This window comes from Myotis lucifugus, unplaced genomic scaffold (genome assembly GCF_000147115.1).
Source record: "Myotis lucifugus unplaced genomic scaffold, Myoluc2.0 scaffold_0, whole genome shotgun sequence".
Lineage (NCBI taxonomy): Eukaryota > Metazoa > Chordata > Mammalia > Chiroptera > Vespertilionidae > Myotis > Myotis lucifugus.
The window spans coordinates 32,924,984-32,942,869 of record NW_005871048.1 but is presented as its reverse complement, the minus strand read 5'-3'; the positions used below and the strand labels follow the sequence as shown (position 1 = coordinate 32,942,869).

Below are 17,886 nucleotides of genomic sequence, written 5' to 3'. Positions count from 1 at the left end.
GCAGCGTCCCACCGAGACCCAGCTTTCATTCTCTTATCTGTCTTTCCTTAATCCTTTCACCCCCCCCCCCCCCACTCAGTTTACCTTTTGGCCGCACAAACAATGACAAGAAGGGCATTTAGTCACCATGTTTATAAAGATATGAGTAGTAACATGAGTCAGGTTGTGCTCATCTTCATGGTGTTTCTGCCACAGCTTGTGAATTGAATTAAGAAAATAACCAACTGTTATTCATTCAACATTTAACAAATATATTTTGAACTTCTCTGTGCAAGGCAGAGGCATAACAAATATTTCAGTCCTTAGTCTTTTCAGGTTCAAAATGACGATCAGCTGGTAGTAGCTTAGCAGAAACTAATTTCAAGTTAGCATCATTTTATAACTAGAGGTTCATAGAAAAGGACTGTGGTGAGTGGCCTTCCTCAATTATTTCTACAGCTTTAATTTTTCTCTCTTTGGCTGTTTATTTTCTCTCTACAAAATAAGAACTGTTTCAAATTTTCACTTTTAAAAAGGCCAACTAGGCACAGGCCATCCTTCTCAGTTTAACAAAATGCTTCAGCATAAAGTGTGGAAGCACTAGTTTTCAGTGTTAACATTTTCCAACATAAAATTAGCATCTGGGTACGTGTCACATTTGTCTAATTTAGAATACAAAGGTAAAGAGTTTATGGATAATTTCCCAAATGTTTATTATTAATTTATCAAGAACTTTGTATCTAACCCAGGATTGTTTTTGTAGTTGCTGTTAAATTTGTTTCCAATATCATTGTACTATAGGTGCACAGTAATCCTTAAACAAATACGCAAACACAAATTAAGAATTCATGCACATGAACTTGGATTTCCCCAGTATACTTCTCTTTTCTATCAAATTCACATTAATGTAGATTCAAGATAATTGCCTGTAATAACAGATTAAAAAGTAAACATAAATAAATGTATTGATTATGTTGACTCTACATACCTTGCAATCACTTTAAAATTTAGTTTTAACTCCCATTTCTCATAAGCATGACTAATTAATAACATGAGTTATTAACTCAAACATGATATTTGAAAGTTTTAACTTATTTTAATATTCTCTGGTAAAGGTGGAATACTAAAAAAAAATCCATTCTAATAGTAATTAAAGTAGCCTTGCAGACAATTTACTTGTTTAGTTAGCTCCTGTTGTTTCAAAACTGGAAGTACTATTATATTGTTGGGAATAGAAAAACTGTGACTAGAATGTAAATCAGTAACTCCTTTTTATTTCTATGCTGTTAAGTGTAAGACCAACCCTATTAAATCTTTCTGATATTTTCATTTTTAAAAAATTCAGTTTAAATTTGAATTAAATGTATATAGTGGTCTGTTCATGATGTTTAAATAAATGATAATCTGCTTTCCATTGTTTTATGTTAATCAAATTGATGAAGGTGCACACCTCCCAGTTTCTCTCTCTCTCTCTCTCTCTCTCTCTCTCTCTCTCTCTCTCTCTCTAAATAATTCTTACTAAACTCAAGTAAATCTTGGCCATTCAAATGCCCAGGGTTGTCAAATGTCCAATTTGTCTAAGCAGATATTTTAGGTATTACAGAGACAAGGAAAAAATACATTGAAGAGAATGTCTATTCTTAAAAAACACTTTAGATCTGAAATTGGATTGGACAACTAGACACACAGAAGACAGACTCTAGAAAGAATAAAGTAACAAGAAATAAATGTTATAAGCATAGCCTTTGGTAGTATGCTACATGTGGTGGAGTTAAACTCCATTTAAAGAAAAAGAAATTAAAACATTAATTTTGTGTTTTCTAAATGTTCTTTTTTAGATATATATTACTTTTGTACTAAGGAAAATGTTTTAAAAAAACAAAGGGTCTTTCAAAGCACGTGAAATGTCAAGAGTTTTCTAAGTGGACAATTAGAGATGCTGTCACCTGTTGCTAAGTGGCATCGAGATGCTCACTAAGAACTACTTGATAGATAATTGTGCCTACGATAACTGAGCTCCTTTTAAAATAAGGTAGGTGTGTGTGTGTGTGTGTGTGTGTGTGTAGTTTTCAATTATTCTTAACACATGTCCACATTTGTGTAGGATGATCTCTGGGCAAACACATGGGCTTCTACAGATCTGGCCTGACTTAAATAATGGTAAAGTATTCATAACCCCTAAGGAAAATACAGCTGGACAACCTGAATTTATGCACCACTTGCTTTAGCATTAATCTATATTTTTATTCTATATATTTAAAAATAATTACTTGAATGGCTTAGCCTAGATATAAATGCCTGCTGGCAGTACAATTTTTGGAATGGTCATGTTATGTAAATGTCTGAGTCATTGTTAATAGGTTTCAGTTAGACAAAGGTCCCGTTACTGTGTACCATTGTGGATATCATCTTAGGAATTTAAGATGCCTCACACTTTCAGAGACATTAATATGTTCAAATAAAAGGCAGGTATTTTAGAAATGAGGAAACATATATGATTTATGTTTATTTTTCTCTTAAGGGTGCTTTTGTTCACTTTAACAATTTCTTATTCCCATATTCCTGGTATAACCAAATGCACTACAATTAAGCAACCCTACAGCTGGTACAGTAAACCAGAATGACAACATTCCTTCTTTTAGGTCATACAAGAAGCAAACATTTGAGGGATTATTACAAGACTGAAAAAATGGAATAACGGAAAGTGCTCATGTTGTGTTGAACTTAAAACTATTAACAATGGTACAATTACCTTCCCTGGTCTTTAAATACAGGTTAGTGTCCACTGGTAACTTAGACTATGTCACCTCACTGTATGGTTACAAACTTCCTAAACCTATACTGTTGGTGGGAAGCAGTAATGGGTTCATAAACACAACCCTGCTAATACTCCTCTGCAAACCCATGACAAAAAATGTAGCTTAAGAGCATCATCTGCAATGGTACTTATATTTTTTACACATGGAGCTAGAGAGCAATATTCAGCAGAAAGGCCAGGAACAGACATTCAGTGAAAATGGCTCATTTATATCTTTAATTTCCAAAGCGTCATCCATATTATACAGAAGGAAAAAAAATATCTTTTGAAACCAATAAGCTATTAACTCCGGGTTCTGAACCTTTTCTATGCTTTGGATACTTTTATCAGTCTGATGAAGATTAGAGGCCCTTTTAACAGAAGGAAGACATAATTATCAAAATACTTTAAAATGTATGATATAGTAATATGTGTCCTCTATTAACATATTAAACAATAGAGTTAGTGGCAGTTCTACTACAGTTTCACATTATTGAAAAATGTAAATTATATTTTCAGATATGTATAATGTGGAATAAATATCTGTGGTTTCTATTAATGACACCCATTGGTACTGCTAATACTATGATTCACTTTTGTCCACCTTTGTAATTCTAATTTTTAGGTAGCCATTAGTAAAAATAAGCATATGATTTTTTTCATCAAAGGATACAGACTCCTTGATTTCTATCCACCCATCCCTTGAGGTCCTGTACCTTAGGTTAAAATTTTATGGTAAGTATTTAAAGGGTGGGACTGAGAAAGTTGTTATATTAATCCCTGTTGCAAAGTGCTCATGTTCTGTTAACAATGGTAGAATACAGAAATAATTCTAATGGGAAAGAAAATGGCACAATTAAGTTACTGCTGAGTGGATATGTGGTGATATTTATATGCCAAATAGCCATTTTATGGATGGTTAAAAAAGTGTGTGCTTGCTGGAGAGTGTACCAGAGAGAACATAAAGTGAATTTCATTTTGAAGACACCACCACAGATGTCCTTGGGTTTCCTGGAGCTAAGCGCTGCAGTTACAATTTCTGGGTGTTTTGTAGTTAGATAATAGTGCTGAGTATTTATAGGCTTCCTTATATAACTATAGTTCCATCCACTTCTCTTGTCAGAATAGTTTATTTTCTGTCCCTGCTCCTGTTTTCCTTGAATTTTAGTATCGGATTTACTGACTTTGCTCTGGTTCGACTTCTTTTTATAGAATCATATTCCTCAAGTTCAATTTATTTTTAAGTTGGGTACTTTATGTGTCCATTCCCTTGGGAGCTCTAAAAAGAATGTGTATTATTGACCAGATAAAGCTATTAAGGTAACTATTATGAAATTTATTTTTAGGTCCTTGGCCATTTTAATGGCTCTTTGGGGTTTAAGATACGCTCAAAGGAGAGTGCACCATAACCTGAGAGGAGCGGCCTGCAGCTGTGATTTCTTCCTCAGAACCTGCTCAGTTTGAAATGGTTGCAATCTGGCATCTCTTCTACCACCCACTGCAATTATTTTGTCTCAACGATTCGAGACTCCAAGTTTCAAAAGTATTCTTCAGGTATCCATTTCCTTGACCAGCTTCTGTTTTGGAAACATTTTTCCCCTTGCTTTAAGTCTTTATTCTCTATTTCTCTGATTGCTCTTTTAGTTTTCTGTTGTTGTTTTGGGGGTTTTGTTGTTGTTGTATCTTTGCAGATAGAATTTCTTTACTTGCCTTAAATTCTATCTTTAACAATCTTGTGCTCTTTACTCTTTTTACTCTCTCCCTTGGCACTAACATTCAATCTTACCACTTCACCATTCTCATCTGATCCCTAAATCTAAATCTCTTACTGCCAGTGCTTTTCTGAGCTATCACCTGCTGTACTAGCTGTACTACCTTAGCAGCACGTGCCAAATGCACATACAATTCAATATGTCCACGCAGGAAGGAACTTTGTTGTGACCCTGCCCTTCGGTGGAAGAAGATTGCTCTGAAGATGAAACCCCATCCATGCACATGGCTCTCTGTCTCGCATGCAGCTGGAAGCTATCACTTCCAAGTCGGTTGCACAGATTGAAAACTGCAGCAAGGGGCACTACCCAACTTATCTCCAGGGTGGCCAGTAAAATTTTATTGCAACTATTTGAAATCCTTGGGCTTTCAGGAAATCATAAAAATTGTGCACATTTACCAAAGGATCAGAAACCATTTATATTCTTCCCTTTCTTGCATTTGAGAAAAGCATTTATCTCTGCTGTGCAGTGGATGAGATAAAGGCAGAAACCACTGTGGTTTGTGCCTATAGTGTCCACATTAGGAAATAAGGATTTTCAGCCTCATATGATATTCAGATTGAAAAGTTCACCTAAACACTCCAAAATGCTATATAAACATGTGCAGAGGATAATTAATTACTGACCCAGAGGATATATTTTAACCATGTTCCCAATATACCTGTAAAGTCTTAGGGTGACTTCTTTCCTAGTAGTTTCCTTAAAGAGAAATTTTTGTTTTTCTATATTATACTTATTTTATTTCGGTTATCTCATCCCCATTTTTAAAGGTTGAGGGATAGTTTTTCGATCATGCACTACAAATCTAAATTTTATGAGGGTGATATCAAGTTGTCCTATCCTGTTCCCAAACTCTCCTTCTCTCTGCTTGCTTCATCTTTCTTTGTCTTTGAAATAGGAAATATGTAGTAGAGTTTGAGAATAAATGCAAGACTAAATTTTAATCCCTGAACATTTGCAGTTTAACACATAATGGGAATGAATAATTTGGAAATCAAGAAGTTTTTACTGGATGTTTCAGTAATTATTTGCAATCAAATACCAAACTGTCAGGTAATGAGAATCTGATTCAATTTGTTAGAGGCATTTAGCAAGTCCTAGGGGGTCTATTTGAGCATTTTCCTGATTTTTTTTCTGTCTTTCCTTTATTAGGTTATCACTTTAAGGTATGGTGGGTGAACTTTTAAAGTGTAATATGTCTGTACAAAAGTGCTGGGCAACATTTGGAAAAATATACCCAGAGGCATCTGATTGAAGATGGATCTTCTGTGTCAGATACAGAAAATCCAATTTGGTTTTGTCATTGAGTCAAATTTTTTTGCGTTTATTGTTGCAAAGACCTCATTCTGCTGTAATGCTGAAATCATTTTCTCCCTTGAAGGCTATTGATAAAGTTGCTAAGTATTCTGTTTATTTGCTTTGATAAACTTATTATATCTTTAAAAAGAAGTGGAAAATTGTTATAATCAGTATCTATTCTCAAATATTTATAATTATGGTTATATCCATTTATATCTGTGTATATTTGTGGGCAGATTCTAAATATTATGAACCTTGGATTTAACATTATATACATCAATCCTGAATATAAAATTTTCATCAATTCATAGTCTACTTCACAAAAGGTGACAGCCTGAGGTAAGCTGTCCCCCTGTCCTATTGATGTTAGAAATTAATTCTTATTTTATGTGTGTAAGAAAAGTAATCTCACAGTTAAGTTAGGCAATGCTTTCAAAGACAAAAATTATTGTGAAGGCATGCCATTTCAAATTTTTACAACAAATCAGATATGTTTTATCTCAAATGAAAATAAGATTAGAGTTAATGATTATTTTTCTTTTTCTTGGATTTCTTGATACATTTACAAAAGTTAGAGTGTATTTTGGTATTTTAAAAGTGTCTGTGGTTGCAGATCAAGGTAGTTTATAAGGTGGATTTTTAATATATAAATACTCCTTGCCATCAAGTGGTCTTTTTAATATATTTGCCTTTATTGTGAAATAATTGCCACAATTAATCTAGTAACACCCATCACTATACATAGTCCATTGACTGATCTTGACCCCACATTGTCAAGGCCTAAAAGGTAAATAAATGATTATCCTAAAAACCTCATCACATTATGGTTATACAATAATCAAATCATCCACTAAATATTAAGATTCTATGGACAAAGGATCTGTTTATCCTCGAGCATATTGTCCTTCTCCGAAAATCCTCATCTCCACCATGCTTTCTGTGGGTTTTTTTGTTCGATTTTTGTTTTGTACCTACTATCTATTCTTCTGTTCTTAGCATGACTGTCACTTCCTTAAATCCCCCAAACAGAAGAAGCACCCCTGCCCCAGCTTTCTTCTTTTCATGCATGGCACTCGCCATGTTTTATAATTTGATTTTAAGCAATTCTTGTTTTTCTCTCCCACACTCTATAAACTCCATGAAAGCAGGAACTGAATTTATTTTAATTACCAATGTTGCCCCAGCTGTAGAGGGTGGCTACTCTTTGATGTAATTTGGTGAATGAATTTATTCATTCAGACATGTTCTCAAAACCCCCTACATAATTATGTTAAGAAAATAAAACAAATATTTGTGGCTACTTTATTTGATCACATAATTGAATAGATTCACATACTGGACTTATCTAATTTTTCCATTAAATATATCTGGGAAGTAATCCCAATTTTGACTTCCTTATAAATACTTATTTTATATTTAGAACTATTTTATATCGGAATATCTTTTTGCTTTTATAACTATGTCATACCTGAATATAGAAGAGTAGGAATTCAGTGCTTTATGGTATAGAACTATATATAATCTTTGACCATCTATATAGAGAATGAAAATACTATAATTGTCTTTCCATGGTTAGTTTCTGTTCACCATTCATTAAAATACTTGATCAAATAACAGAGATAACTTATGATAATTACAAACATAAAGACATAGATAAAAAAAACAATATGAGGTCTTTGTGGTTCAGAAGTGTGTTGTGATATATTTCTCAAAAACCAAAGCAACTCCTATTTCCTATAATGGCTTTGGTTGGACTAATAATATCTCTTTATTAAAAATTATATTATTATCACAGGATTTCCTCAAGTTATGCCCTTATAAATCATTATAACTGACTTTTACACAAGGTATTCTCAAGTACATAGTCACTATAGATAGGCAAGTTGAGTCTATAATAAAAATTTTTAAATTGTACAAATTTATAACAAAATAAAAGGTGAGATGCATTAACATCGGCTCTTCAAATAACTCAAATATATGTTTGTCTATTTTTATTTATGCAATTATTTGCTTATTTACAACATTTATTGGCCTAGGCATATTCCTAGTTACTTTATATATAAAATTAATTTTAATCTGCCCATCATTGGAAAACAAATGGGATTACTAATTCCATATTCAGATGAGGAATGGGAGCCTCAGAAAGAGCAACTAGTTTGTTGACACATGTAGTTCCAAAGAGAAAACGCCCAGAGTTGAACCCCCAGCTCTACATGCATGCAGAGCCTATGCTCTTTTAAACTCTTACTCTCAAGTGCCAGTGTTCTTAAAGTGCACGGTGTCGTCAAGTGTTCCTTTCCCCCTACATGGGCCAGGGTCATCATGCAGCTGCAATGCCTGGGTAAGGCCAGGCTCTGCAGTTTACTAGCCATGTGGGCTACGCAAATCACTGTACTGCTCGGTAGCAGTTTTCTCTGTAAAATGGAGCCAGTGATAAATAAAACCTAATACAAAGAGTGTTAAGAGGATTAAATGAATTAATATTTAAAGTACTTTGGAGAGTGCTTGGCACATGATAAGTTAAAAGTCTAACATCAACATTATCATATGACAATTGATAGCAAAATATTAAGATACAGTTGAGTGTTTATAGTCATTTGCAAATTTGTCTTTACAAATGCAATAATTGTTGAGCATAGAAAAATACACATCACGTAATTTATTTTATCAATTTTCACTAAGCCTGCTGTTATACAAATGTACTGGGCAGTGAACACTGATATCAAAAGAAAGAGCACATGGACATTTATATAGCATATATTGTATATATTTGTAAATATTAGCTCATTTGTAATGAAGGCCTAGTTACAGCTGCTCAAAAAATGAAGATAGGACAATATTTATAGTTTTCAAAATATATTCACATAAATTATTGCCTTTGTTCTTATAACTTTATAGATAGAACTCTTAAAGGAAAGGGTTGTAGAATTATTTAGGTTACTTTATTAAATTTTTAAAAACCTGGATAATTTTGACATTTGGAAACATCACTTTATCCTCAGCTGAAGATTTTAGTTTTAATTTTTTTACTAAAACCCTCTGAAATCACACAAGTCTTAATACTTTCCAGCAAAATAATTTGGGGATGTTGCATTATGAGAGTTCCCTTGGTAACTATCTTAATTTCCACAAATAGCGGCAGCACTGGAATGAATATGAGTACCATTTCTGAAACTTAATCATGTTACATTTAAACACCCAGGAGGGAACTGTAGATATCTACTGTGGGACACATAGTCCAATAAATGAAAACAATCCCAGTTATTTTTAGATGCGTTAACTAAAGTGCTATCAATTTCCACTGCACGTACTTTAGCTTAAACACCATGTTCTGTTAAATGCACATGGCACAGCATATCTGTTATTGTGAGAATAGGTTTCCATTCCAGTTCATCATCATTTTCCTTGCAAGCTGTTTATGAAAAGGGCTGTCTGAACACTGGAGTGTGTATCATTTACAAGCAACAAGAAAATATAAATTAAAACTTTAATTAGAAGAATTGCTGGAATACGGTAATAAATACTATGGGAACAGTAAAATGATTTTCACATATCAATCAAAAGTAACTTTAATTAAAATAAAACGTAGTCAAATGTAATCAAATCCTAAATAACAAATAAAAAATACAAACATAAAAAATAACTGAAATCTGCTCAAGTCAAAGATAGGTTATCTAGAAACCTACATTGAAATTCTTTAAATGATAATATTATTCCCTTCACCAACCTATAAACATATTTATTAAATAATTAGTGTAAAATCATAGGTATATTTTTCCAAGTATGAAAACATTTGTTATTAACATTTGATATAATTACACTATTATTGAAAATGTTTAATAAGTAATTTACATCATATTATTACCACATAATTGAGCATCATGTTAATAACAGATAGGGTTAGATATAAATTATAAATTTATTCCTTATAACGTGCTGAATAGCTATATTAATTAAATATTTACATTACTCTAAAGAAATCACATTGATTTTTATATAATATTTATTCAAGTAGCAATCAACATAAACATCATGCATTCACATGTCTATTGATTAATTGATATGGATGAGAAATAAATAACTGATCTAAGATCATTTATCAAAATATCTGCATGCGGAATTGGCATACAAAGAGAAACAGGTTCCCTGTTTATCTCTCTTATTATAAATCCATCTGCATAACCCCATTGCAAAAATAGAATTATAAAAGGTCCTATCAAGTCAAAGGGAAACAATTCAACTTGCAATATTATTTGGTGAGTACCAACTAATATACCAGATTACATATTATTATACTGGCAAAAGCAGCTTTATAATACTACTTCAAAATAGAAAGTCGGGCAAACGAGGAACTTGATAGTGGTTGAAGGCACTGAAAAGTCAGATGCCTCCCCTGTGCATAATGAACTCAGAGTGCTAGGTTCATTCATTCATTTAGCAAATACCTGTCGAGCACTTATTATTTGCCAGTTCTATCTAGGCAGTTGTGATTAGAACAGCAAAAATCTTCCCCTCATAGAGCATGTACTCCACTGGAGAATTAGTCAACAAACAATATTTAAAAGTAAAAATATATGTTAGTGATTAATGCGAAGGAGAAAAACTACAGCAGAGAAGGGGTTGAGTGTGTGATTTGGGGTGTTGTGGTAAGGAAGTGGAGAGGTCAGGGAAAGCCTCATTGAAGAGGTGTCTGTTATGCAAGAACGGGAGGAAGTGTGGGAGTATTCATAGCGAATACTCTAGAAAAAAGGAATAGAAAAGGAAATGCTCTGGGCAAGAATGTGCCAGGTGAGTGCCTGAACCTGCTAGAGGCAGGAGCGGTGCATGGGAAAGTCAGAGTCCTAGTAGACAGGTCAGAGAGGTGAGTGAGAAGGGTGGAAGTCCAGCCGGTCCTGCCGGCCTTGGAACGGGACTGTAATTTTCACAGTCTGAGGTCAGGAGCCAGGAGAAGATTGTGAGCTGAGCGGTGATGCACTCTGACTGTTTCACAGGTTCCCTCTGAGAGCTGAGTTAGGAGCAGACTGTGGAAGGAACACAGGCAGAAGGCGGGAAGGACTTCACTTAAGTAACATTGCCTCGTGGGAGCTTTTATGTTTGTAAAAAACTGTTTGTCCCCTCCTTTGCCTCACAATGTTCTACCCATAAGACAAATTCCTTATGGAGTGAGTGTGAGTGTGCATGCGTGGGGTGTGTGTGTGTGTGTGTGTGTGTGTGTGTGTGTGTGTGTGTTGGAGCTTCCAGGGAGCCTCATTGTTAGCTAGCACGAAGCCCTGGCTTAACAGCTCTCATTCTCCTCCCTCCTCTCTCCTTTGTCTCTTTCATATTCTGTCTAAAGTTTGCCTGCTGGCCTCTGCTCCTCTTTAGAACTTCACCCTTTTGTGTTGATCGATATTGCCATGTGTTTCTGCCATTCATCTTCCAGTTTCCACTTGTGTAATGAAAGGGGGTAGAGATACATGGTGAGAGGTAGAAGCAGAGAGATGCACGGTCAGCCCAGTGTTTTCTTCCCATATCTAGGGCTCTCATTAAACAGACATTTAAAATACTATTCTTATTTCCAGTTCATAGCAGTACTAAAGTCTATTTTTTTTAAAAAAATCAGAATATTTAGAAAAACAATAATAAAGGCACAACTACAATATAAATATTAAACTACTTTTTTTGTGAGAAGGGTCTATTCACATTCTTGTTTTTTTCTGTTGTATTCAATTCTATTGAACTGAGAGAAATAATAAATTAAGGGTATTATTTGCCTTCCATGGATATTGTAAATAGTTCTGTTTTTTTGTTTACTATTTTATACAGATATTTCAGTGTTTAGGTCAATTGTATTGCTTTGCAATACCTGCCATTATTTATAATTTGATACCTGCCATTATTTATAATTTGGGGGGGCAGTGCTGAGAATGATTTCACCTTTAAATATACCAGAACTTAATCCATCAGTAGAAATAAGAAAGAAGTAGGTCAAGTAAAGCAAATATGAGTGCAGGAGCCCACGGTTAGAGCCCACGGATAGACTAAAGGCAGTTTGGATTTGAACACAGTGATAATAGCATTTCCATATGGGCATGCTCTGACCCACCCAGTAGTTAGTCTCTATCTTTCTCCCTTCCCTCTTCCTCCTGAAATAGCAGCCTGAACAAATGGCTTCTCTACCATTATTGCAGGCAGAAGCCAACCCAATGGTGTCCCTATGGGACATGATACAAAGCCAAGAAAAATGTTTATCAATCTCACTAAAGAGTGGAAGCTGGCACATTGGTTATAATCTATGTCATGTCAACTCTGAAGATCCTACCCTCGGTCAGCTCAGAGCTGGCACTGCCTATAACCTGCAGGTGTTTCTATGTGCACTGTCATGAGTGAATGCTCTGAGTTTTCAGTTTGTAGAACTAAATCATCACTGTGGCAGAATGCACTTTCTTACCCTCAATTTTTAACACTCTATGAAGTCACAGAAAAAGGCAGAGCCATCTCCCAGGCAATACAAAGAGTGTAAGAATCCTAATTTATTATAATTCTTACAGGTGTGCCATAAGTGTTGTCTTTATTGGGGCACAGAGATGACAGAGGATGTGGGAGGATATCAGAGCATATGATGGGTTAAGGGGAGTACCTCACTATCACATTCATGTTCAAAGAGAAGTCTACATTTAAATATAAATATTATATGAATACAAAACCAAGTCAAAGAAAATCAAGGAATTTCATTAAACACAATATCAAAAACTGATTGAAATACATTAGGCATAAACTGGGGGCACGTATCAAAGTCTATTTCAATACATCCTTCCATAATCAATCAGGTTCTTTTTCTTTAAGGATATTTTCAGATGTGGTGACCTCAGCAAAAGTATCTGATGGGAGGATGGACAGGCTTTAGCTATTGGTTTCAATGTCTAGTTCACATCCAGGTCTCCTTTCATTTTCAACATGCAAGCAAGCAACTTGGTGTCTAGTTGTTCCCTGGTCAGTATGAAGGGAAAGGGGGGGAGGCAAGGCCATATAAATAATTCCAAGTCTTAGGTCTCCTTTTCCAGGACAGGAGGTTGTCTACAACCTCAGACACTACTTCTTAAGGTCACTCAAATAGCGAGGGTTTGACCACCTTGGAGAGGCACTACTTCCTAGGTAGGATTCTCATGACATGTCACTTGAACAATTCTTCCGAAGGTCTCATCCTCTTCTTTCTCCCCTGCCAGGCCTCCTGTGGGACAGAGGTGGCCTTGCCAAGCCTGGACATTCTCTTATCCAGGCATAGTTTTAAGATCTGTCAAAGTTCCAGTACTACCTGAAAGCCCTTCATTCTGCCACCAGATCTCTGTTTTTGCTGCATGAAAGTCAAGTAGTCAACTACCATCTATTTTTGTTCTTCATCCTATTAATAAAGTGTTCCTTTTCAGACCCCTTAGGGCAGTGGTCGGCAAACTCATTAGTCAACAGAGCCAAATATCAACAGTACAACGATTGAAATTTCTTTTGAGAGCCAAATTTTTTAAACTTAAACTATATAGGTAGGTACATTGTTATTAACTTAATTAGGGTACTCCTAAGGCTTAGGAAGAGCCACACTCAAGGGGCCAAAGAGCCGCATGTGGCTCGCGAGCCGCAGTTTGCCGACCACGGCCTTAGGGGATGCTTTTTAGCACAACTTCCAGTGCTGTCTGGGCAGACATCTTCAAGACACATGAATAAAAGTAAAGAAGGGTGCAAGAACTGTGCCTGGGGTAGGCCAAGGACCAGTTGAAATTAAATTCACCTAATGGCTGGCTAGTTACATGCTTAGTAGGAAGGTCACTAGGATAGTTGGCTATTTGTCTATGATCAACCTGCGTACTCAGACTGCCCTTTCTTTCCATTTGTCTGTGCCTGCAGCATCTTCATCAACTCATGCTCAATGTCTCTCTCCAATAATTTTAAACTTAGAAAAAATTTTCCCAATCCAAGATATTTCTTTGATATTCAGATTTTTTTAAAAAATTTTAGAACTAGGGTAATGAGCATCCCTAGATCATAATTTTGATTATATACATAACCCAATGAAACTCTTAAATAATTTTCCTTTTTTGTTTTATAAATTACAATTGTCAAAGGGGAGGAAGAGAAGGAAAGAGAGAAATAAAATTGTTAATATGGCTAAAAAAGCAGCAGTATATATGAGTGTGTGGAGAGGTGTGATAAGAGAGGAGGTGTAGTGTGCTTTTGTGTTGATCTTGTTCAACTCTGAAGAGATATCTCAATTTAGAGAAAAATATTCTGAACTTGGAATCACAAGACCTAATTCTAGATTCTTTCTAGTGCTGTTTCTGTCACTAACTGTGAGAGCCTGGGCAAACCACATAGACTTTGTGCTAGTTTCTGCATCTGAATTCCAATCTGCATTTGCCGTCTGAATATCTATAGTATTGTGATATCTAATAGTATAGACATCAAAGCAGTAGCACTATGAACTGTGTGTGTATATATATATACATATATATATATATATATATATATATATATCCAACAATTATTGAGCTGTATCATTATTGTTCTCATTAATAAATATTTGTGCCCGATTCTGGTCTCCTCCCATGAGACTATAACTCTGTTACTATCTTTTCCTAGTATTTTGTTTGTTTGTTTGGGGGAATAAAGGGGTGCTTTGTGCTTCTTTGTTAACACTTCAGATAAATTATTGTTCTAACATTTGATCCATAATCTCAAGACTGTCTTAGGCTTCCAAGAAGAAAAATTGTGTGTAAAATTCCTACTAATATATTGTCCAACTCCACATGAATCTTCCTTTATCTCTACCTTTTATTTGTGATAGAGGCTATCTGGCCACAGTGTGCTGAATGTATTGTCTAAACCAAAGTAATAACTGTGGTGAAAATTTAGGTCATACACACACTTAAAAGCCAAAATAGTATCCATGAGAGAGATACACTTGGGGTTTGAGGATCTGTTGCCCTACTTTCAGACCACAAGGTGACCTCTCCTGTGCCCATCATGCACTGAGACCTATCCTGGAATTTTATAACATTTAAACAACAAATATTAAATATGCCACTTCAATAAATTATGAATTCTGGAAGTAAACTATATTGATGTCAGCTCGGATCCTATAACAAATGCAGGCTATGCAAATAAAACTTTGTATATACATATATATTAATACTTACTGTATTGACAATTTCTTCCCATGAATTCACCTGGGCACTCACAGGAATAGTTTGCAACAAGGTCTGTACATATTCCACCATTTTTGCAAGGCTCAGCTTCACATTCATTTATGTCTGAGGAAAAACAGAAAAAAACATAAGAAGTAAAGGATTGGTGAAAAAAATGATTAGTTATGTGTATTAATCATGAGTCAACAATACAAATGCTGCTTAAATTTATTAACAATCAAATTAAATCAAGTTCAAGTGGAACTGAGAATCTAAATGAAAGACCAACAGAACTAAACTACTCTTCAATAAAAAATATAAATATGAATAGTGTAAGGAAATAGTCAGTGTATTCTTAGAATTAAATCAAACAAATTAACTCTGATAGAGGGATGAATTGGTATCACTTACAAGATCTAGAAACTTCCCCTGCAGCAACAACTGCCAATTAACAGTCTCATTTCATCTTAATTCATTAAAATTCTAACTGACAGAGATGTTTTAGTTTCTAAATAGTTTGCCTTTGATGAATGCGATGAGAAGCAAATTAGAGTTAAAAGCTAAAGCTCATTAAATGCAAAGTATAATAAATGTAAATGATGATCACTTCCTAATCTCATTCAAGGGTTTCTAAAGTTAGGATAACTAAAGAGACTTACCCCTTGATATACCATTATTATACCTGATGTAAAATCATTGGAAATATAAAACACTTAAATTATACTAATTTCCATGCTAATTTTGGACAGCAGAAATAATGAGTATGATTTTAAATGAAAAAGTAATAATGACTAATTCCATCAAATATCAGTCACTAATATTTACCAATCATTCCTTCTAAGCACAGCACCACGCTGGGCTCCTTGGGAACCAGTGAAGTAGTCAAAGGACACACACTGCTTCCATTGCTTTCTCTTCCTGTCATCCACTCCAATGAACTCCCTCTCTGCCTTTCTTCCCACAGCTCTGTTTTTTTCCCCCAACCTTCTTACCGACCTAAATGGTGTTACTTAGAAATTGTCTATTCACTCGCCTTTCACCGTTTTACCTAGTCAGACTGCGAACTTTACAGATTCAGCTCCTGCTTTGCACTGTTCTTTGTACTTCTGCAAATGCCACACACTATCTGGTGACAACTATTGCCCAATAAATGTTTCCTGATAGTTCTAACAAAAGATTAGAAATAGTGGTGCAGACAATGTAAATGCGGTGTTTTTTTTTTTTTAAATTTCAGATGTGTTTTGTGCCTTCTGATACACTACAATGTATCAAAAGGTATTTGTGGAGTCCTGGGTTTTCATAGTACTTAAAGCAATATATACCATCATTAAATTACCCCCTCAAGACCAAACAAGGGCAAAATACTAGAAAAGTCTCTATTTGCACTTTGCTTTATCGTTTTCTTCTAAATAGTATTTCCTCCTGGAAGCAAAGTTGTCCACCTCTCATGACAAGTTTACTGTACAAATGTTGGTCTAAATTTCCTTAGGCAGGTGATGACTGACTCTGAAAAAGCATCCTTTTTGGTTTCTGGTTGACTGTTACAGCTTAAGAGGAAAATCAACTCATGATTGTGTTCAGAAAGATTCAAAATAATTTAAGTATTTTATATACTCAAATAATAAAATAAAGCCAGAATCTGATAGTCTCGAAAAATAGCTGTGTGCTATAGTAAAATACAATAGACTTCTAAATATTTAACACTAAAACTCTCCAGAAATAAAGAAAGAAAGGAAAGAAAGAAGGAGTCATTTGTTTTCTTATCTGATATAATAGTTAGCTCTTTTTAGTCATATCAACATTTCACTTAGTCTTTATATTAAACTAATGCAAATTATTTTCATTAAATTTTGAAAGTGCACAAGAGTCTTTGTGCTATCTATTTATTTTTTTTGCAAGCTCAGTGTAAAGTAAGATGATGTTTGGCAACTTTGGAACATGCCTGATATATCTTTGCTTGATCATATGTGCTAAAATTTGTTTTAGATGAGAATATGTTCATGGCTAAATTAAACTTTCATGTCTTAAAGAGTGCATTGACTTATTTTGTAAATTGCACATGTGATTCTTTTATATACTGATATAGGAGAAATTAAGTATTGATATCTGAAGATCACATAAAGGAAATATAACTTCATTTTGGACTTGAAAGTTTTACTTGGGATTAGTCAGGGCAGGATGAAGATGGTGGTGTATTTCTGAGCAGGAAACCAGGATGAGTCACCACTTTGAAGAGAAATGTCCATGGTGTGACGTCATGTTCAGGTACAGGAATAGCCCAGTCTGCCTGGAGCAGAGAATGGAAGAGGAGTGCTGGTGACCACATCTGAGGATGCAGACAGGGAGCAGATTATGAAGAACCTTGACTGCTAGCTGAAGGAGCTGCTTTTATCTTGTGGCACTGAAGACCTGGGAACAGATGGAGGGTACTCTCTGCACCCTTGTGCTTTAGAAAGACCTCGTTAAATCGTATGTGGCATGGGCTTAAGAAATGAGTAAAGGAAGGTAGGATGGAGACCTACACAAGATTTGATGTTAATAGAATATATATACATATTGTAATAGTAAAAGGCTAATATGCAAATGGCCATCACGCCCTGACACCCTAATGACCGAACAGCAGGAGGCTGTGTGCGAGGCAGGTGCTGGTGGGCAGGGACTTGCAGCATCAGTGGGTAGGGACTTGCACCTGCCTGGGACGTGAGGCTGCCTCCCAGCCCAGCACTTGGCCAGGGATGTGAGGCTGCCTCCCCGCCCAGCGCCAGGCGGGGGGACATGATTAGCAATATTAAAATATTTTCTCTAATTAATTCCCTTTTAATGTGCAGAATTTTGTGCCCAGGCCACTAGTGTATGTATGTATGTGTGTGTGTGTGTGTGTGTG

General features: G+C 35.1%; 1 protein-coding gene across 2 annotated transcripts in view; it reads right to left on the bottom strand.

The window, feature by feature from the left end:
* The window catches only part of EDIL3 (EGF like repeats and discoidin domains 3), a 396,406-nt gene that overhangs the window by 147,794 nt on the left and 230,726 nt on the right, over nt 1–17,886 (bottom strand). For both annotated transcript variants that reach the window (XM_006081235.3, XM_023750152.1), the window contains one exon: nt 15,015–15,128. In XM_006081235.3, the coding sequence (XP_006081297.1) occupies nt 15,015–15,128 (114 nt within the window). The remainder of the gene's footprint in view (nt 1–15,014; nt 15,129–17,886) is intronic.